Here is a 21,538-nt window from a genome sequence, read left to right as displayed (position 1 = left end):
GCTGAAAAGCCAATCACACTATATTTCCTTTCTAGATAAATTTTACTAGGTTAGAGGTGGGGAGGATGAATCCAAAGCAAACACGCATAGAGTGATTCATCCACAGGTCTCCACAAGCTCCTAAAGGTATGATCAAGAATGACGCTAGTAACTTCCAGTACCCACACCCCTTTCCCAACTGTACCACAGGATTGTGTCTGTTCAGCACTGCCTGACCGTGCTTAGAATTTCATGTTCAGTACCTTCACGCCAGTGCAGTTAGATTCACCTCCAAGATGAATGGTTGGTGTGAGCAGGAAGCAGATAAGTGAACGATATTTTAATTAGTTTTATAATGCGAAAATAGCCAGTACAGCATAATTAACAAGTACAACAAAATTGGAAAGGTGAGAGCAGTGAGTGGTAAGGCAATGCAGTCTCACAGCTCCAGTAGCCCAGGTGCCAGCCTGGCATCTGCTGTTGCCCATGTGAACTTTTCACCTTCTCTCTGTACCCACATTGGTTTCCTCTGGGTGCTCCAGAATCCTCTGATATCTGAAAGATGGGTGGGGTGGTATGCTAATTGGTCTCTACAAATTGACCTTGATCTGAAGTGACTGGTAAAAAATGCGGGGAAAGCCTGTTTGAGTGTACATGATCTATGTCTCCATTGAGAAAGCAATATTGAAAAAGATAGAAGATGGTAGAATTTAAAATTAAAACATTTTGATAATTTATTGTCTATTTTGTATTTGTTTTCTAAAAAAAGACAATGAATAACATTATTACTGGATCATTAAGGTTTGTTTCAGCCATAGAAACAAAGAAACCCTAGAGCACAATACAGGCGATTCGGCCCACAAACCTGTGCTGAACATGCCCTTACCTTAGAAATTACCTAGGGTTACCCATAGCCCTCAATTTTTCTAAGCTCCATGTACCTATCCAGGGGTTTCTTAAAAGACTCTATCGTATCTGCCTCCACCACCATCACTGGCAGCCCATTCCATGCACTCACCATTCTCTGTGTAAAAAACTTACCCCTGACATCACCTCTGTACATACTGTATTTCCAAGCAGCTTAAAAATATGCCCTCTCATGCTAACCATTTCAGCCCTGGGAAAAAACCTCTGACTATCCACATGATCAATGCTTCTCATCATCTTATACACCTCTATCAGGTCACCTCTCATCCTCCGTCGCTCCAAGGAGAAAAGACCAAGTTCACTCAACCTATTCTCATAAGGCATGCTCCCCAATCCAGGCAACATCCTTGTAAATCTCCTCTGCACCCTTTCTATGGTTTCCACATCCTTCTGTAGTGAGGTGACAAGAACTGAGCGCAGTACTCCAAATGGGGTCTGACCAGGGTCCTATATAGCTGTAACATTACCTCTCAGCTCCTAAACTCAATCCCATGACTGATGAAAGCCAATGCACTGTATGCCTTCTTAACCACAGATTCAACCTGCGCAGCAGCTTTGAGTATCCTATGGACTCGGACCCCAAGATCCCTCTGATCCTCCACACTGCCAAGAGTCCTACCATTAAAACTATATTCTGCCATCATATTTGACCTACCAAAATGAACCATCTCGCACTTATCTGGGTTGAACTCCATCTGCGACTTCTCAGCCCAGTTTTGTGCTCAGTATCTGTGCCCTTAATATTTGTGCTCAAAAATAAGAATTAAAGGGTTAATTAAAATTCCTTTCTTGCTATTAATGTGGCTTGAAAAAATACAGCCACCACACCAACTGTGAACTCTTTCCTCTTCTACATTGATTTGTAGGAACATTATGATATCTCTATGACTTTTTTATAGCAAAGAGTCACCACAAAGTAAGCTATCTAGCCCGTTGTGGCTATCCCACTGCTAGCTCCACCCATGAGAAGCTTGCATTTCACCCACAACATCGCTCTTCTGGGTCAATACTGCCCCTTTTGTTCCCCTACTTGTAGCATGGGCAATGCAATGGATGGACAGTATAATGATATCTTTCGTCTATCCACAGTAATGTAAAATGACACAGCAGACCTTTCATACTTCGTGCCGCAGATATATCACACAACTTAACCTGCTTTTGGGTAGTTACATGCTGTCCAACCGTATAACTATTTCCAAAGTTTTTAGTTTTTCCTTGTTGGAGGGAATTATACTGCTACGTCAAATGTCAAAACAAGTTCGCGTTTCCTTTCTTTAAAAGTGGCCACAACAATGTTAAATACATCTAAAGGAAAGACTAGAAACTCTAGAAAACGTCATTGCTCGCAAGCATCTAAGCCCAGACAATTGTATTTCGCCTGGTTCATCTTTTTTTCACATACAGATTGATAATTATAATTTACATAATCTGAATGAGCAGGTTTTCACTTCCGACCCAGGTGACTAAAGCAGTTTAGCAGATTTGCCGCAAGCGGTTCTTGTCTCTAAGTGTACAGTGTGGGCGGGTAGTAGGGTGTGCGGCAGTGACGCCGGGAACCGGAGACTATATTAGTTCGGAGCTCTAAGATTTTAACTCAGTAAAGGCAGCTCTTATCTTGATAAAAGGGGATTTCTTTGCCGGATTTACTTTAAAGCTAATAATGAAGATGTCACGTTTCAGTCATAAATTTCTCCTGACCCTGGTGTTTGCCACTGTCGTGCTGGTAAGTGTTGTACTGATTCCACTACGTGTGATTACAGACTGTCGAGATAGGAAAGCATGGTCTCTGTTTCAGTCAGAGCGCGCCCGATCGAGCCCAAACCAGGGAACTGGCGCTTAAGTGTTCTTTTTAAAACATTGGAAACAGGATCGGATTTAATTCTGGGTTGGATTGTACCTCAGAAATGGTTACTCATACGGATCCCGGATCTCGTCTGTGTACTCCTTAGGCAACATTCACCGGTCTAATGCAATGTATGTCTTGAAAGTACCCGCGAAGATTCACACACTCACACACAGTCACACACATACACACATACACACACACACACACACACACACACACACACACACACATACACACACACACACACACACACACACACACACACACACACACAGTCACACACACACACACACACACACACACACACACACACACACACACACACACACACACACACACACACACACACACTCACTCACTCACACAAACTCGAGTTAAATTAGTGGTATAGCCTGTTCATGATCTGGTAATTTTCTTGTCACTTTTGTTCAGTGTTTAGCTGAAGAGGGAAACAACTTGTTTTACCCTTTGATATATTATTGTCACGTACTCTGAGCTCTGGAGGCATCGTTGACCTAAATCTAACCATAATGCCAGAGGCCATTGAATGTAATGTGCTTGAGGTACATTTACCTGTAGGTTTAAGCGCGAGCCAGGTCTTATTCCGAATGTGGAACACCGTGCCATCAATTCCTATGAAAGGTCTTTTTAAGAAAATTAAAACCATAAGACAGATCAGAATTTGGCTATTCAGTCCATCGAGCCTGCTTATTCGATCATGGCTGATTTATTTTCCCTCCAACTTCATTCTCCAGACTTCTCCCCGTAATCTTTGACGCTCTTACTAATTTTAAGACACGAGGTGATTTTCTTTTATCATCCCCAAGGCCTTCGGAATAAATATATTAGAAAATACATTGCCGCCTATTTTTGTCAACCTCTAATCCACGTGTTGTACAAAACTATACATATCAATAACACGATTATATCGATAGTTTTCAGTGATTTGAATACTTAGTTACCTACTGCTTGAAAATAACCAGTGCAGCAACTTGATGATAGCCTTGTTCCCTCGATGATTAATTATTATTCACGGCAGAGGGAATCGTTGGTCTGATTTAATCTTGTTGTGCATAGCCATTTTTTGTACTGAGTTATGTTGAAGTGGTATGAAAAATATGATTGGAACTTCATAAAGATCAATTTCTAGTTCACCCACGTCCTGAAGATCCATTCAAGTGGCTTGACCAGGGTCTGATGCTAAATCCACTGCGATAGTAGCCAGGATATCCGGTAAACGCTCTGTGATCTAATCTAACCAGATCCATCAAGTGAGAGGACCGTGGGCATGAAAGGTGCGAAGTAAAGCATCGACGTCAGCACTGAAGTACATTAAAGGACCGTCACATAGCAAATTTTGTTAGTTTAGAGATCAGCCTTTACATTTGCCACATGACAGGCAGGACTATGAATTGAGGAATACTGACAGTCTGAAAATGGCTGCAGGCTGAATCTGGACGTGTTGCACTGACCAAAGTGAACATCATCCTCCAGAGAGGCACTGGTCTGCAAATGCCAGGGGATGTTATTGATACTGCTTAATCTGCCACAAGGTGCAGGTTGTCTGAGAAGAGCTCGTCCCTGCTTGCACATGAACAGCGGCCAAAATTATTGTTTTGTGAAAAGATATAACTTAAATAAGACATGCCCTAACACTTCAGAAACTATCCAGAAGTCTGGTCGGCATAAGCAGTGGGACTTTTTGATTAACATAATGAGCTGCAGATGTTTCAGTCATTTTACAAGTGGGACTATGGCCTTTGAAATTGATATTATTGGATATGATTTGAGAATAATTATTTAAGAAAACATATATGTATTGGTATTAGATGTCTGCAAGATCCAATAGTTTCAAACAATATCTTTCCATCTTGGCTGACCCTCCACAAATATTTTACTTTCTTAGTTTCTCCAATATGTAAGGGATTTAATTATGAACAATCCAAATCAACTTCAAAATGTTAAGAAGTTGTACAGTCTTATGAAAAATATCTTTACCAATTTTGATCAAATGAAAATCTTCCTGACTTTGATCTAATGATGGAATAGTATTAAATTTGTTATTTATTGGGTATCAAGGAAGTGGGCAACATGCAATTGATGTTCTAGTCACTGCTTGATCTTAGAATGTAACTTTCACCCTTGTATCATTTTGCTAGGGGAGCTTTTCATACATTTGGTTGTAATTAGCTCATTATTATTACCTGATTATTATTCAACCACATAATTAACACAAGATCTACAAAGCATTGGTGTGGCAGTAGATTTGACTTGGCTAAAAGCTTTTGAATTTGTATTGCATTTTCTGCAGAATTAATTTAGAAGTAAAACAATTTTTCACATTCTATCGTTGTGTTATTGAACATCTACAAAGAAGATGATATATATTCATTTAGATATGACCATTAATTATTAGCCTCTAGTTAAAGAGCTCGTAATATTTTTGAAGTTAGACATGCGTCTGATTGCATACCAAGAGTGGAGATATTCTGTGTCACTATCTTTACACTCCAGTGATCATTCTTACTGTTTATTTTGCATGAAGCAGAGTTTTTTAAAATCAAGGATTCTGAAAAAATTTTAATGAATAATTGTGCAAAATTCCCTTTCTTCTCTACCTTGGTTAATTAGAACATACAAAACATTGGAAATAGACATTAATGGCCCTCCAACCTGCTTTGAAATTAAGTAAGATAATAGAAGATCTATATTGTTTGATATTCCCACCCATTTCCCATATCCCCTGAGGAAACCTAATATCAATCACTCAGCTGTAAATAAAAAATGCTCACTGACTAGGAGTCCAAAACTGTTTGGATAAGTTGTTCCAAAGTTTTCTCCTCTCAGTCATAAAGGGTCAATATCTCACCCAGTCTTTCCCCAGTTCCACGGACACAGCAAACAGCAGTTGCAATCCAGTCAGTTCTTAAATCCTGAGATAACCTTTCATTCATTTAAATTACAGTGAATCCTATGAAGACATACCCTAGTGAATGTTCACTATATTGTCCATAAAGGAGGTGCATCCATTCTTTGTTATGGGAACAGAGTTACGTAGTTCTAAAGTTATCAATTTTCCATTTGCATAAGGCTCTCTTGATCTTCTACTCTTTTCATGAAACACAATGAGGCTGTGAATAAGTAGATTACAGCAGGCCACAGGCCATTCCCACATCCCCACACAAACAAGCTACAGACTGTAGATGTGCTTGCATATATTTGCATCATTATCATTATTACATATCCAGTAAATACAAAGCCTTCAAAGCTCAAAGTTCAAAGTACATTTATTATCAAAGTGTGTATTCTATATACAACCTTGAGATACATCTTCTTGCAGTCAGCCACAAAGCAAAGAAACACAATAGAACTCCTTAAAAATACATACACAACAAGGACCGCTAAACACCCAATGTGTGGAAAAAAAGAACAAATCAAGCAAACAATAAAAATATAAACAGATAACACACAGAACATTAACCACAGAGTCCCTGAAATTGAGTCCACAGGCTAAGGTGAATGAAGCCAATGGCTGCAGGCCACAGCCATGGAGCCAGTTCAGTGCTGTGTTGAGTACTGATGGTCGCAGGCCACAGCTGCAGAGTCAGGTCAGTACCGAAGCGCCTTGATCAGACCACATAAATAGTAAAAAAAAAGTAAACAAAAACACATGGAGCATGAGTTGCACAGTTCCTGAAAGTGGAGCTGTGGAGGGAGTGAAGCCCGTTCAGGAGCCCGATGGCTGCAGGGCAACAACGGCTTCCAAACCTTGTGGCGTGGGTCCAAGAATCTCGCACCTTGATGGCAGTAGCATAAAAAGTCTAACAAACAATATGCAAAAGAAGACAAATCGTACAAATGATAAAAAAGTAAATAAATAATACTGAGTTGTAGAATCATTGAAAGGTTGTGAACTCAATCCAGAGTGGAGGTGAGTGAAGTTATCCATGCTGGTTTAGGAGCCTGATGAATTTAATGTAATAATTGTTCCTGAACCTAGTATCATGGGATCTAAATTTCCTGGACCATTCATCCGATGATCGGAGCGAGAAGAGAGCATGGCCTGTTTGATGCAGGGTCTTCACTTCCTCTGCACAGTCCTGATGCCAACAGAGTAGTTGCTCTACTTACCTGTCATTTCTTATATGTACTCTGTCTGCATCAGTACGATGCATCAACATTTACTCTCTGTCACCATTCTACTCTACCTAGCAGGATGACTAATTTCACATGCCTATACTGTATTTTCTTTTTAGATTTCTTTTTGCCTACTCAGAGGGTGCAGAGGAGATTTACCAGGATGTTGCCTGGTTTGGAGAACCAGTCATATGAAGAAAGGTTAGCAGAGCTGGGACTTTTCTCTTTGGAGCGTAGGAAAATGAGAGTGGACTTGATAGAGGTCTACAAGATTATGAGAGGCATAGATAGGGTGGATAGTCAGTACCTGTTTCCCAGGGCACCAATAGCAAACACCAGAGGGTATATTTACAAAATTAAGGGAGGGAAGTTTAGGGGGGGACATCAAGGGTAAGTTTTTTACACAGAGGGTTGTGAGTGCCTGGAATGACTTGCCAAGGATGGTGGTGGAGGCTAAAACATTAGGGGTATTTAAGAGCCTCATGGACAGGCACATGGATGAAAGAAAAATGGAGGGTTATGGGGTAGTGTGGGTTTAGTACTTTTTTTAAAGGGTTTTATGGGTCAGCACAACATGGAGGGCTGAAGGGCCTGTACTGTGCTGTAGTGTTCTATGGTTCTATGGTTCATTTTATTTGTCTTTTGTATCTTGTTGCTCACTTTCTGAACTAGTATGGATACATTACAGTAAGCTATTGTAGCTCATGGTACTCACAAGCTTTTTTGAAAAAGTCTTTCTGCACACTCTCCCACTAGAAGAGATACAGATGAAACCATGTAAGTGAAGCATTTCAAGGTAACTCTGTATGTTAATATGTGCTGATGTTTTACTGTTTTTTGTTCATTGCCAGAGGCATGTTCTACCCTTTCAATCTTCTATAAGGGTGTGGTGGCTAATGTAGCATTAAAAAGCTTCCACGAAAATGAGTATTTATTTCATTGCTACTAGCAACATACAAGTCCTGATAAGTTGACTGAAAAAATTGCATCAAAGTGAGACCAATATTAGCTAATCTATGCTTGCCTAAGAAACTGCAGTGCTCACTCACATGCTGTATTGAATATGTTATGTTTGTACAGATACCCCCGCTGGTATAATTATATTTTAATACTTGTTTTAAAATTAGGTTATGTACTGAAAGGTGAAGAGGTATGGTAAATGATGGTAAATACAGCATAGAATGCTTCTGTTTTTCTGTCTGGCTTTCATACTTGTGCTCCATGTTTTTTTAAAATCATAATTCACTGTGACTAATAGTAAAATTACTGTGTATTGAAGTATGAAAGGACTCTGTAGGATATCTTTAGCTAGTTGTGCTCCTGGTATGGAGCCTGGCTTAAAAGGAAGATAATTCTGACAATATAACTTAGTGTCTTAGATGCTTGTCTTCAACATTTTGACAGACTTGTCTCTAATTGCTACATATTTGTTAACATTTCAAAAAAAATTCTGATCACCATCTTCCAAACTAAACAACCTTACCCAAAGGCTTCTAAATCAAGCTAATGAGAAATTCAGGCAAGCAGGTTTTCTGCCCGGCTCCATTTCCAACTGTCACTAGGATTGGTCAGATCCACACCCACAACCTGGAGTCTTCAACGATGGTTCCTGCCCACCTTCACTCATTTGGCCCAGATGTGGATGAGTAAACACACCGGCCTTCTGCCTCTTTCAGTTAAGTGGCCAATGGGCCTTCAGAGTATCAAGTACTGAGGCAATAATCTCAAATGTCCCTAATGCATTTCAAAAAAGACCAAAATTGGTGGTAGAGTTTTGCTTACATTTTATTTACCTTCTCTTGTACTCTAATGGCCGAGAGCTCCCACCGATTTCAAAGGGCATGAAATGGCATGGATAAGAGAGGTGACTTCACACGTGCAGAATAGTGGACTCGATGCAGAATCTAGGTGTGGAGTGTGCTGACGGGAGTTGCACCATACATCACTCAGTAATCTTGAAGTTCCATGTTTGGCAGTGTGTACTTGGAAGTCCAAGACTTATTGAAGTTTCCCTGGCTGGAAGCCAGCAGTTCTGATGGAACCACTGACTCCAGTCCAGCAAGAATTGGAATTCAACTGCTTGTCTAAATGCTTCTCTCTTTGGTCCTGATCCAAAACCAGTTAAATGACATGAATCCCATTTCAGCCACCCCTACAGCCAGGAATTCCAAAATGTGACCACCCTGTAATTCTATTCTCAATTTTCTTTTCCTTTGTCTATCTTTTGTTTAAGTGTTTTAACTCAAGTTCTGATTAAATGTTAAGTGTGGTCACTGTCAGAATATTTTAAATTTTAAAAGAGCCTTATTGATTTGCAAAATGCTTTGGTAGTGAAAGTTGAACAATAAATGCAATTATTGAATCTCCTGTCTCTAATATTTCTTAATTAGTAATAATGAACAATTAACATAGAACAATTAACATAATTATGATGAAACCATAGACTAGTTTGGGAGCAATTCTTTATAGTTAATTGTTCCCATAAGTATTTTTATGCAATGTTATAGTTATAAGACCAGTATTAAGGTCACTGAATGGACAAATACAGCTTCATTTGGCACTTCACTTTCTAATTTGAACCATGTTTCAGCACGTTTCTGTTATACAATGTTAGCGAGAGTTATTCAGTGCTAGAGTTCTGTATCTCACAGGATGAGTTTAGCAAAATTTTACCTTGGATGTCAGTGGGAAAAAAGATACTCTTATAAATGAACAGAGTAGGGCAGAGTAATCCAAGAACAATCCCATTTAAATAGAAACCTAGCTTTCCACTATGAGGGCTTATTTTCTGGATAGATTTTTGCTGGATCAAAGGATGGCTTTCCCTAAGTTATTTGCAGTGCACAGTTGTTAAGAATCTGAGGAATTCTGGGATATTAGGTCAATGCAGGATGGTGCAAAAAGTACAAGATCAACCATGATTTGCTTGATTAAAGTCCGATTCAAGGAGATGAAAAGTCTTTTTTTACTTCTAATGTTCTTACATTATTATATTGTAGATTAATTGTAGATCACCAACATCATTCTTAATAAAGGATAAATTTTACACATGCGGATGTATATTTTATGCAGTCCTCAGTTTTCTTCTATTTAGTCTTTCCAAGTGACTTCTCAGAATCAATCCAGATTGGGAGCAGCTGGAAACGCATACTCCTAAAGAAACCCATTGTCCCTTTAATTGTGACAATTTTTCTTTTTGATTTTGTTTTTTTAATAATGCTTCCTGTAGTTATTTTTCATGTGGAGCTCTTGGTAAGCGTTGCAGGCTGTTGCGCTGTGAAATGTGGCGTCACAGTTCTTTGCGAAGTAGTCTCCTCTCATCAAGAAGTGTGTACATTGCATTCTTCAGCTGATGATGACTTCACTCTGGCCATGGCTCAGGGTCCTAACTCAAGTGAGTGCAGTTGCTACTACTAGGGTGATGGTGCTTGGGAAACTGAAAGGACTGAAGGTAGAAAAGTCACCTGGACCTGATGGACTACACCCCAGGGTTCTAAAAGAGGTAGCTGAAGAGATTGTGGGGGAATTAGTAATGACCTTTCAAAAATCAATGGATTCTGGCATGATTCCAGAGAGTGGCTAATTGCAAATATCACTCTTCAGGAAGGGAGGGAGGCAGGAGAAAGGAAATTATATGCCAGTAAGTCTGACCTCAGTGGTTGGAAAGACGTTGGAGTTGATTGTGAAGGAAGTGGTTGGAGGTACATGACAAAATAGCCCAAAGTCAGCAAGCGAAAATCCTGCCTGGCAAATCTGTTGGAGTTCTTTGAAGGAATAACAGGCAGAACAGACTAAAGAGAATCGGTGGAGGTTGTGTACTTGGATTTTCAGAAGGCCTTTGACCAGGTGCTGCACATGAGGCTGCTGAACAAGGAAAGACACCAGCATGGATAGAGCATTGGTTGATTGGCAGGAAGCAAAGAATGGGAATATAGGGATCCTTTTTGGATCGGCTGCCAGTGACCAGTGGTGTTCCACAGTGTTGGGACCACTTATATTTACCTTGTAAGTCAACAATTTGGATGATGAAATTGATGGCTTTGTGGCCAAGTTTGCAGATGATACGAAGATGGGTGGAAGGGCAGGTAGTGCTGAGGAAGCAGGGAGGCTGCAGATGGACTTAGACAGATTAGGAGAATGGGCAAAGGGGCAAATAGAAAACAGTGTTGTGAAGTATATGGTCGTGCACTTGGTAAAAGGATTAAAAACAGAGTCTATTTTTTTAATGGGGAGAAAATTCAAAACTCTGAGGTGCCAAGGTGCAAAAAAATCCAAGGTAATAACATAGGGAGTCAGCAGGTTGGGCAGCATCCATGGAAATGAGTAGCGTAAGTTTCAGGCCGAGACCCTTCGTCAGGAGGGTCCTGATGAAGGATCTCGGCCCGAAACGTTGACTGCTCGTTTCCACGGATGCTGCCTGACCTGCTGAGTTCCTCCAGCTTGTTGCATGTGTTGCTTTGATCCCAGTATCTGCAGTGTACTTTGAGCATAGGGAATCATTGTGCAGGATTCCCTAAAGGCTAATTTGCAAGTTGAATCGGTGGTGACGAAGGCAGATGCAAAGTTAACATTCATTTTGAGAGGTCTAGAATATAAATGCAAAGATGTAATGTTGAGGCTTTATAAGGCACTACTGAGGCCTCACTAGGAGTATTGTGAGCAGTTTGGGGCCCCTTATTTAAGAAAAGATGTGCAGACATTGGAGAGGGTTCAAAGGAGATTTACAAGGATGTTTCTGGGAATGAAATTGTTAAGGTATGAGGAGCATTCAATGGCTCTGGGCCTGTACTCACTGTAATTTAGAAAAATCAGGTGGGATCTCATTGAAAGCTATCAAATATTGAAAAGACTCAATTGAGTCGATGTGATTCCTTTGGTAGGGGTGTCTAGGATCAGAGGGCACAGCTTCAAAATAGAAAGACTTCCATGTAGAATAGAGGAGGAATTACTTGAGCCAGAGTGTGTTAATCTGTGGAATTCATTTCCAAAGATATCAAAGGACACTAGGTTACTGGATGCATTAAGGGCAGAGGTTAATAGGTTCCTTATTAGTCAGGGCATGAAAGGTTATGGGGAGAAGGCAGGAGGATGGAGTTAAGAGGGAAATGGATCAGCCATGATGAAATGGCAGAGCAACATGATGGGCCGAATGGCCTAATTCTGCTCCTATATGTTATAGTCTTATTTTTCATACTTGCACTTGTAAGGACAGTTGTGTCCCAAATTTTTGTCCTAGCTCATAATACATGCGTTTTATTTTAAGACCTTCTTTACCATACAACACAGGTATCGTGGTTAGTATTTCAGTTAGCAGCATCCTGACATGCAAAGAACATTGCTCTTTGCTCCTGTACATCACCAAAGGGCAGCTAAGTGGACCAGGTCGTTGGACTCTGAACTTCAGAAACGCGTCCGCATGTAAACCCAGTCATGTTAGAGAGGTTGGTTTTGGGAGGTAGAGCAATCCTTTCCCTCAAAACCACTCAGAAAAATGCTGACAGTTATTCCCTTATCAGAATCAAAATCAAATTCAATAAGACAGGCATACTGCTGTATGTCAAATTAAATTAAATAAGTAGTGCAGAAAGAGGGGGGAAAGAATGCAGAAGTAGTCTTCAAGGGTACCTTGTGCATTCAGAAGTCTGATAGCAGAGGTGAAGAAACTGTTCCTGAAATGTTGCATGCATGTTCTTCAGTGGCATCACCTTTTGAAGAAGTTCTCGATGCTGGGGAGGCTAGTGCCCATGATGGAGTTTTGCAGCTTTTTCCAATCCTGTGCAGTGGCCTCTCTGTACCTGATGGTGATGCACCCGGAGTGCTCTCCACAGCGTATCTGTAGAAATTTGCAAGTGTCTTTGGTGACATACCAATTTTTCTCAAACTCCTAATGAAAAATAGCCATTGTCGTACCTTTGTAATTGCATCAGTGTGTTGGGCCCAGGATGGAGCTTCACGGATGTGGACACCCAGGAACCTGAAACTACTCACCCTTTTTTGTTCTGATCCCTCGAATGAGGACTGGTGTTTGTTGCTTTGTCCTCCCCTTCCTGAAGTCCACAATCAATTCTTTGGTCTTTCTGGCATTGAGTGCAAGGTTGCTGCTGCAACAGCACTCAACCAGCTGATTAATCTCACTCATGCATGCCTCCTCATCACCATTTCAAATTCTGCAACAATAGTTGTGTCATTGGCAAATTTATAGATGGAATTTGTGCTGTACCTAGCCATACATTTGTGGGTCTAGCGAGTGGAACAATGGGCTAAGCACACATCTTTGAGTTGTGCTATTGTTGGTTGTCAATGAGGAGATGTGTTTTTCCCAATCCTCACAGACTGTGGTCTCCTGGTGAGACAGTCAGGGATCCAGTTGCAAAGGGAGGTACAGAAGCCCAGTTTTTAAGCCTGCTGATTAGAACTGAGACTATCATTTTGCTGAAAACTGAGCTGTAGTCAATGAACAGCAGCCTGGTGTAGGCACGACAATTGCCCAGGTGATCCAAGGCCAAGTGGAAATCCAGTGAGATTGCATCTGCTGCAGACCTATGGTGGTGATAGGCAAATTACAGCGGGTCCAGATCCTTGCTTAGGCCGAGGTTAATTCCATAACCAACCTCTCAAAGCTCTTCATCATGCTAGATGTGAGTGCCACTGGGTGATAGTTGTTGAGGCAGCTCACCCTGCTCTTCTTTGACACTGGCATGATTCTCGCCCTTTTGAAGCAGGTGGGAACAATGTTCACTCTATTTTGTAATGACCAGTGTGCACAAAAATCTTGTGCTGTGCAATTTTTTTTTTTGCATAGTGAAAACAATAGGTACACACTAAATTTTTCAGTGGATGTAAACCTGAATCTATTGTAAGGATAAAAAGCTTTTCCACTTTAAGAGGAAATGTGATTGTGTACGATGGTGAAATAGACTTAACATGCCAACCAGGTAGAGGGTGACAAACTTCTGTGCGCAGTTTAAATTGCGTTGTGTGCTCGTAACAAAAGATGTGTGTACGCGCACAGCTTAGAGGGAAGATTGGGTAGGAACCTCTGACAGCAGTAATAAGAGATTGAAGATGTCCTTGAACACTCCCGCCAGCTGGTTGGCACAGGGTCACCAGATGCTGCAGGGATTCACACAGGGATAGTTTTATTCTCCCTTTCAAAGCGTGTACAAAGTCACTGAGCTGATGTGGGAGTGAAGCATCACAGCCATTCATGATGTTAGGTTTCGCTTTGTAACAAGTAATGGCCTGCAAATGCTACCAATTCTGTCTCTAGCCTCAATTTTTTTCACCCATGAAATAAGTTGTATAGGTGCCCTAAGTTCCACCACTTGTATAATTCCTTGTCAGTTCTCAGATTTATCAAAACAATAGATGCTTCCAGCCCTCAGGAGTCTTCAAATAAATGTCAGATAAAGATCTTATAGGACAGACACAAAATGCTGGAGGAACTCACGGTTCAGACCGTTCCATTATGGGAACCAACAGGCAATTTATTGGCTGATACTCCTCATCAGGATTGGAACGAAAGAGGCCTGTGGACAGAATAACTCGGTAGGTTGGGGGAGGACAAGCTGGCTGGTGATAGGTTAATTCAGGTAAAAGGGGGAAGGTAGGAAGGTTGGGGAGGGGTCCTTTCCCTACCCTGCATTCCGCCCTCTTTCTTTCTAGTCCTGATAAAGGATCTCAACCTGGTTTGTTGACTGTTTCTTTTCTGCCATAGAATCTGCCTGAACCGCTGAGATCCTCCAGCATTTTGTGTGCCTTGAGAATGATTTCCAGCATCTGCTGTTTCTCTTGTGTTGAAGAATCTTACACATTCCAGTAATTAAACTTTTTGAAATAATTTGTATTTTGTTTCCTTTAAATAAAGTTACTATAATCTGCGCATGGCCAGGGGAGAATACCTAAGAAGACCCTTTACTTTCTTAGAGGTTATCATAGATTCAGCATGTCATCAAAAACTTTTGACAGACCTTGACAAATGAATGCACAATTGTATCTGACTGGTTGCATCATGGCCTGGTATGGAAACAGTAATGCTCAGGAATAGAAAAGGCTACAGAAAGTGGAAGATACAGCCCAGTCCATCACAGACAAAAGCCCTCCCCACCTCTGAGCACATTTAGCACCAGAAATCAGTGTCCATCATCAAAAACCCCTGCCATCCAGGCTAAGTCATCTTCTCACCATTATCATCAGGTAGAAGGTCCCATATCGACAGATTCAGGAACAGTTTGTAACATTCTCTCTAAATTTTTTTTACAACTGCACGGACCAACCATTACTCTGTGCAGAAACTTTTTACACGACCTAAAAAGTCGTGTAAAGTTGCATGGCACTTTAAATGTTTTTTGTTGTAATAAGGATAGGATAAATGTTTAGAAAGAAAATTGAAAAATCGCATACTTTTGACTTTTGAATTGAAGGATATAATGAAATACAGTGCAATAAAGCAAATCTTTCATGTTTTATAAACTTTTCAACTTAAGTGGCATTAGGTACAGCGGGCCAGTGATTTATTAACTATGAACTGCTGTGTTAATGAACTGTTATGAAATCCCGTAACTGGATCACTTACCAGCAAAGATAGAGAGGTCCGTTGAAGTCTGATGGTACTATTTTTAAAAGTATTTATTGATAAAGGGCACAAAAATAAGATTAATGCAAACATACAGATAATATACGTCATCAATACTAAATCTAAAGCGCGGGTATAATAATAACCAATAAGAAATAGCTCTATCATTGTCTAGGGGATAATGTATTGTCCGATGGAAAGATAACAGTCACTGTTAGTTTGTTCAAGCTGCAGCGTTTTTGGGTTTAAGAGCGAGGCAGTTTAAACTTGCCCAGGTCTTTTATGATGCCAATCCGTTGAGTCAGGGGAGTGGGTTTCCCCATTGTTAGCTAAAAGCCATTTTCCGTGGTTCCAGCCACCAATTCCAGCAACGGAACTGAACACACGTGGCCTCCTTCAGATGACCTCCTGCTGTTATGTGGTCGCTTAACGTTTCTTCTGGTGCGTCTGAGGGGCTGTTCCTACAGACCCTCTTTTATCCTGACTCGCAGGGTCGTAGATGTCAATTAGGTTGGGGGTGATGCAATCTCTCCCTCAACCAGCCCACTTTGCCTGAGGGCGTTCACGTAGCATAGTATCTCAAGCCACAAATTTGTCTCCAAGAGACAATGGCTCCCGTAGCTTTACATCGCCGGGAAAACTAGACATTCTGCACGTCTCTTCTCTCATTTCCTGGGCCCCTTCATCCCACCCAACAGTGATCTTGCGATTCTCACAAAGGAGGGGGCTACGGACGTAACAGAACTAATAACACAGCTTCCATTCAGTGTTTATTGTTACAATTTGTAACAGTGTTGTAATTTGAAACACTGCAATGTAAAAACATTGAAGTTCTAAAATGTTTCAAAGTAAAGATTATGGTTATATTTATTATTTAGAAAATTTATGGATTATACTCATTAACACATAATTAATTATAGGGTATTTCACAAGTATATTAACATAAATTTCAAAATTATATTACCATAATTTCAAAATTATATAAAAGAATTTCAGCTTTGCAGCAACAAAAGCTATGTGTGGGGGAGCATTTTAGTAACTGTGTGGCTGTACATTGCTTAGAGGAGACAGTGACCATTAGGCTCATTCGCCGCTACTCCGATCAGATTTTACAATCTACAGACTCACTTTCGAAGATTCTTTAAAACTCATATTCTCAGATTGTATTTTTATTTGCACAGTTTTTCTTCTTTTATATGTTGTTCGTTGGTCAGTCTCTGTTTATGTTTAGTTTCTCATTAAAAAAATCTATTGTATTTCATTTTTTTCATGTAAATGCCTGTAAGCAAATGAACTTCAAGATAGTGTATGGTAACAGATACACTGGTAATAAATTTACTTTGAACTTTGAACTTTAAGTTCAGCAATGGAACACAGTCATCAAAATGCTGGTGATCAGCTTCCAGAATACTGGGACTGTCCTGTACAGACACATATTTTTAGGGTGCCCAAACTTTCTTGCACTTGTACTGGGGAATGCTAGTAGCTCTCTATAGCACTGCTGACATTTGCCAAGCAAATACTGAATTGTATTTGACTTGTAAAAGCCTTGCCTAGCCTTGTAATGTTGAATTTTATTATTTTTATTAAATTATTTATTTATTATTAAGTATTAAATGATGGGCAGGTAAAGTTATTAAGACACATTGTGAAAATGTGCATATTAAAGGTCTTCTTTCATGGTTTTCAGTTTTTGCCCATGCCCTGTAACATGAATGAGGAATGTTGTTTTCCATAATTGTGGAATTGGCTGTTTGCCTTTAGCATTTGATTTCAAGGACACAATATTTTGATTTGCTTTTAAACAAAAGTTTAAAAGCTGAGATGTTGGTTGTAGATATTTTGCTCTTCCACTCCGCGCCATATGGCGAATTGGGTGGCAACCTTGCTGCTTCTTTAGCATTTTGCCTGTTTTCTCACATGGCAGAGTTGCTACTTCAATGCTTGACCCAGCAGGGATGGAATGCATGCATGGGGCCAGCCTTGCGCTCGCCTCGAAGTCTGTTGCTGATGCCACTACACCAATGGCCATAATTTTCTTGTAGGGTTTATAACTTCTGAAACTAGGGCTGATATGGTTGCTGATGAATGCACAAAGAGAATCAGATTTGCTCTCAAACACCAGGACATTAGCTCTGTGTAATCTTTTGATCTGAATTGGTTGAATCAACATTGTTTTCCCATCTGCTGGAGGGACAAGAAGCTAGAATGCCAGTTTGCCATTCCATTACTTTGTTCAACATTGTTTCACTTCAGGAAGTATCAATTTCCCATTTGAAATGCAGCAATGTTGAGTTTATGATTACTGAACCTTTGGTTTTCTTTCAAAGGAACAAAGAGCATGGGTCAGCAGTACAAGTAGACAGACCATGTTTCTAAATTAGACATTATCCCATTGCAAATAAAGCAAATAACTTTTAATTGAACTTCATAGTTCTGTTTTTTAAAGTATTTATAATGTTAAGTGGCAGACATTAACATAATCAGTGCATAGAAACACAGTTCAAGAAAGTTAATTGTGTACGCAGATGTGTTACCACTTTGGAGCTGAGCATACTCCAAAAGTCTGAAAGTACTTGTGATAAAATCACTTCTGCAAAATATTCATTTTCTTTCTCTTCCTTTGCTTCAACATGCTAGAAAGATTATTGGGCAACATCTCTTCCTCTTAAGAAAAGCTGGTGTGTTTGGGCAGGTAGATAGCTGTCTGTAACAAAGCTTCTTGAAATTACTCAGAAGAGAGCACCTGACTGATTTTAGGGTTGGGAGAACAGGAAGAAGAGGTGAAGAAACAGTTTCTGAATTGTTGATTCACCTTGTTAAATTAATATATGATGTGTAATATCTTTCAACCATTAGTGGAATGGTGTCACATACAAAACTCTGACTAAAACTAGTTTATAGTCTTTAAAAGTAATCGTTCAATAAGACTAAATGGCTTGAGATTATGGTAATATAAGGGTGCTTGATGTTAGTAGAAATGTCATGTATCTGACAAATTATATCTATTATATCAAATAGATATCAAATTGTATCTATTATAACTTTTATAACATTTGTTTGGAGAGTAATCTGACTCTTAAACCGACTATTGCCAATAAAATGCCTCTGTAATTTCAGCCTTTGCCATTTTGTCCTTATTAAGAAACTATTGTCAAGCAGTTCATGAAATACTGCTGTTGTTCCAATGTAACAATCATCACCACAATCCATTTTTATATGCATATAAAGTAACATCTGGAAAGATATAACTTATGGAACTGGTCTTTAAAAAAAGTTTAATTTTCAAAGGAATTGCCCGTCATTTGAACTATAAGGCAATCTTAAGTGTTCTAACTTAACTGCTATTACAAATAATACAATTTAAAATGGAAAGAAAAAATATGTAAACATTTGGACAGGTTTTTAAAATGTAAAATTTCCCCAGTAAGTGGATGCCCAAAGAGAATAAGATTTCAAAAACTGTCCTTTCAGTTAGTTTAAAAGCACTTGTACTCAAGTCATTGGAAGAACACATCTTGTTTGTATCAGATTTGATTAGTGTCTGCGGTATGTGCTGTTGCATTAGGAATCGTACCACAGATCTACAGGCCAAATGTCTTGTCACCAGAGGAGGTCTGAAATGAAATTTGACTTGCTGCCTGCTGGAATCAAGATTAATATACCACAAGGCATCAAAATGAAAATCTAACCTTACATATAATTTCCTAGGTGGGGTTTCAGATTCCATAATGATGTCCTCATTAATCCTACTTGGGGCTCTTTGGAGGTTAAGTTGTTAACATGATCATTCAGCAGTTTCCAATTTTCTCAACAATAGCAATTAAAAATTGCAATGATATTTTATGGTATATTGTTATTTCTATGCATCTAAAATATATGCTCATTGATGCACATTTGAATCATACCTTCAAATAAAGTGTTAAATTTTACAAAATTTGTGGAATAATTCTTATTTCCATATCTCTTGTTTACTACCTAAATCAAATCTATCACTTTGTGAATCAAATCTGCAGACATATCTGAAGACTAAGCAGAAATTTGGCCCAATTTGACCATGCAGCTAATATTTCACACACGTTTTTGAAGGATTCCTCTTTGTACCTGACCCGAACATTAGCTTTGTCACTCTCCTGCTTTATCGCTGGATCCCCAGCACAACCAGCCCACGCTCTTGGCAGCACATGGCTGACCTTGAAAGCATGTGGATCTGTACATAGTAAGTGGTGCACGTCCAACGATTCATGAAAGCAGGAATAGAGGCAGATGAGGTGAAGAAAATATTTTTGAGGGTTTCCTAATTTCCAAAGACATAGGATGTAACAGCAGTCAAAGTCAAAGTAAATTGATGATCAAAGTAGGTATATGTCGCCATATACTATCTTGAGATTCATTTTCTTGCAGCCTTTAAAGGAAAATCAAGAAATACAATTGAGCTTATGAAAAACTATACATAAACAAATACTGACAAAAGACCAATGTCAAAAGAAGATAATTGTACAAATAAAACATAAATAAGTATTACTAAGAACATAAATTCTAGAGTCCTGGAAAGTGAGTGTGTAGGTTGTGGAATCAGTTCAGAGTTGAGGTGAGTGAAGTTTAGGGCATTTATCAGGTTGCAAAGAATGTGACTGCCCATCAAGGCCAAACGAAAGCAACTAGGGTTTCAGCAGGTGGGCTGTTGGCCTGAAAGAGGGCAATTGTCCTCCTATGACTTGGCAGCATTGGTGGTATTTTCATTGTGTTCAAAATGCCTGCTCTGGGTAGTCAAAGTCTTACAAATACATATATCATTGAAATGAGAGGGCAGAGGACAGATCTGGTTGAGGAGCGTAACACTTGAGTCCAAAAAGAGTGAATAAGAGGTTAATACCAGACCTAAATGCAGTACATGGATTAGAGGGTCCTGGGGGGGTCAGAAACCCTTTTTCTAAAAAGACAAAAGGAGCAAGAACAACTTCCACATATTTAAAAGATAGCTAGATTTGCAGCAGAGGTGCTGTGACTTGCAAGGATATTGCTCTGGAGCTGGAACCTGGGTATTGAACTGGGTGGGTCTGCTTCTGCCAGTGCTGACATGATAAGGGAAAGTGACCTCATTCTGCATTACAGCCGTCAATGGATTCTATGTTAGGCTTTAACAGTATGTACCAGATTTAATCTAGGGGATTCAGGAGATTGATTCTTACATTTCTTCTTGGCAGAAATTTTAATGCATTGAAGTGCTCGGAAATTGGGCAGTGGCAGTGCACTTCCATTTCACAGCTAATTGTACCATTTAGAAGTTCTGAAATCCACACTATGTTCACATCTACGCCTATTTGTTCTGGAAAACATGTAGTGATTACTCTCTCAGATGTTCACCTGGAATCTCTCAGGGTTAAGGAGGCCTTAAAATGACTGGCTTGTTAATAGGAGTCTAAAATGCAGATTTACACTGGGATCTTTAAGTCAAGCAGAACCAGGAGAGGTGGGCTATCATTGTGATCACAATGTTCCCTCTTGTCTAGAGGTGTAGGTGAAGAGTTTCTGTACAAAGACTCACAATGATATGCTCTAACTTTAGGAAGTTCTTTGGTTTTGACTTGTTACTTTCCATCAGAAGCTTTTGTTCTTTTGTGGATAGTGAAGTTAGCTCTGCAGATCAGAGCTTGAACTCCCTGGACTTGGTGAAACTGAGTTTCTAGGTAAGAATCAGTGGGTAGTATTGATACAAAAGGAATCTCCTTGTGATGAAGCCTTAGAGTTCCAGTGCCATTGTACCAGAATGTGAGGGCATGAATTCCCATTGCAAGTTCAGAAATTTAGGTGTAAGTGAAGAGTTACGATGCTCTAGCCAGATTCAGTTGAACTTTAATATCTTAGCCCAAAATTCTTTACAAATATATTAACAGAGCTTCACCCATCTTCCATATCAGATGCTAATATAGTTCACATAAATTTCCTCAATTTTTCTCAGAATGGTTTGAAGACCCGTTTATGACTTTTTTATATTTTAAAAATCCCTCCTGAGAACCAAAGTAGAATGTTGAATGCCTTTGTAGGGTCAGCATGACTCTACCTAATATGGC

General features: G+C 39.6%; 1 protein-coding gene across 1 annotated transcript in view; it reads left to right on the top strand.

The window, feature by feature from the left end:
- The first annotated feature begins 2,413 nt into the window (after window positions 1-2,413).
- LOC132400627 (syndecan-1-like) overlaps window positions 2,414-21,538 on the top strand; it is a 48,544-nt gene continuing 29,419 nt past the window's right edge. Inside the window, exon 1 of the mRNA XM_059981786.1 lies at window positions 2,414-2,629. Within this exon, the coding sequence (XP_059837769.1) occupies window positions 2,567-2,629 (63 nt within the window). The 5' untranslated portion in view covers window positions 2,414-2,566. The remainder of the gene's footprint in view (window positions 2,630-21,538) is intronic.

The sequence above is a fragment of the Hypanus sabinus genome, chromosome 10, assembly GCF_030144855.1.
Source record: "Hypanus sabinus isolate sHypSab1 chromosome 10, sHypSab1.hap1, whole genome shotgun sequence".
NCBI classification, from domain to species: domain Eukaryota; kingdom Metazoa; phylum Chordata; class Chondrichthyes; order Myliobatiformes; family Dasyatidae; genus Hypanus; species Hypanus sabinus.
Note: the sequence above shows the minus strand (reverse complement) of the source record. Positions and strands in the feature narration are given on the sequence as shown.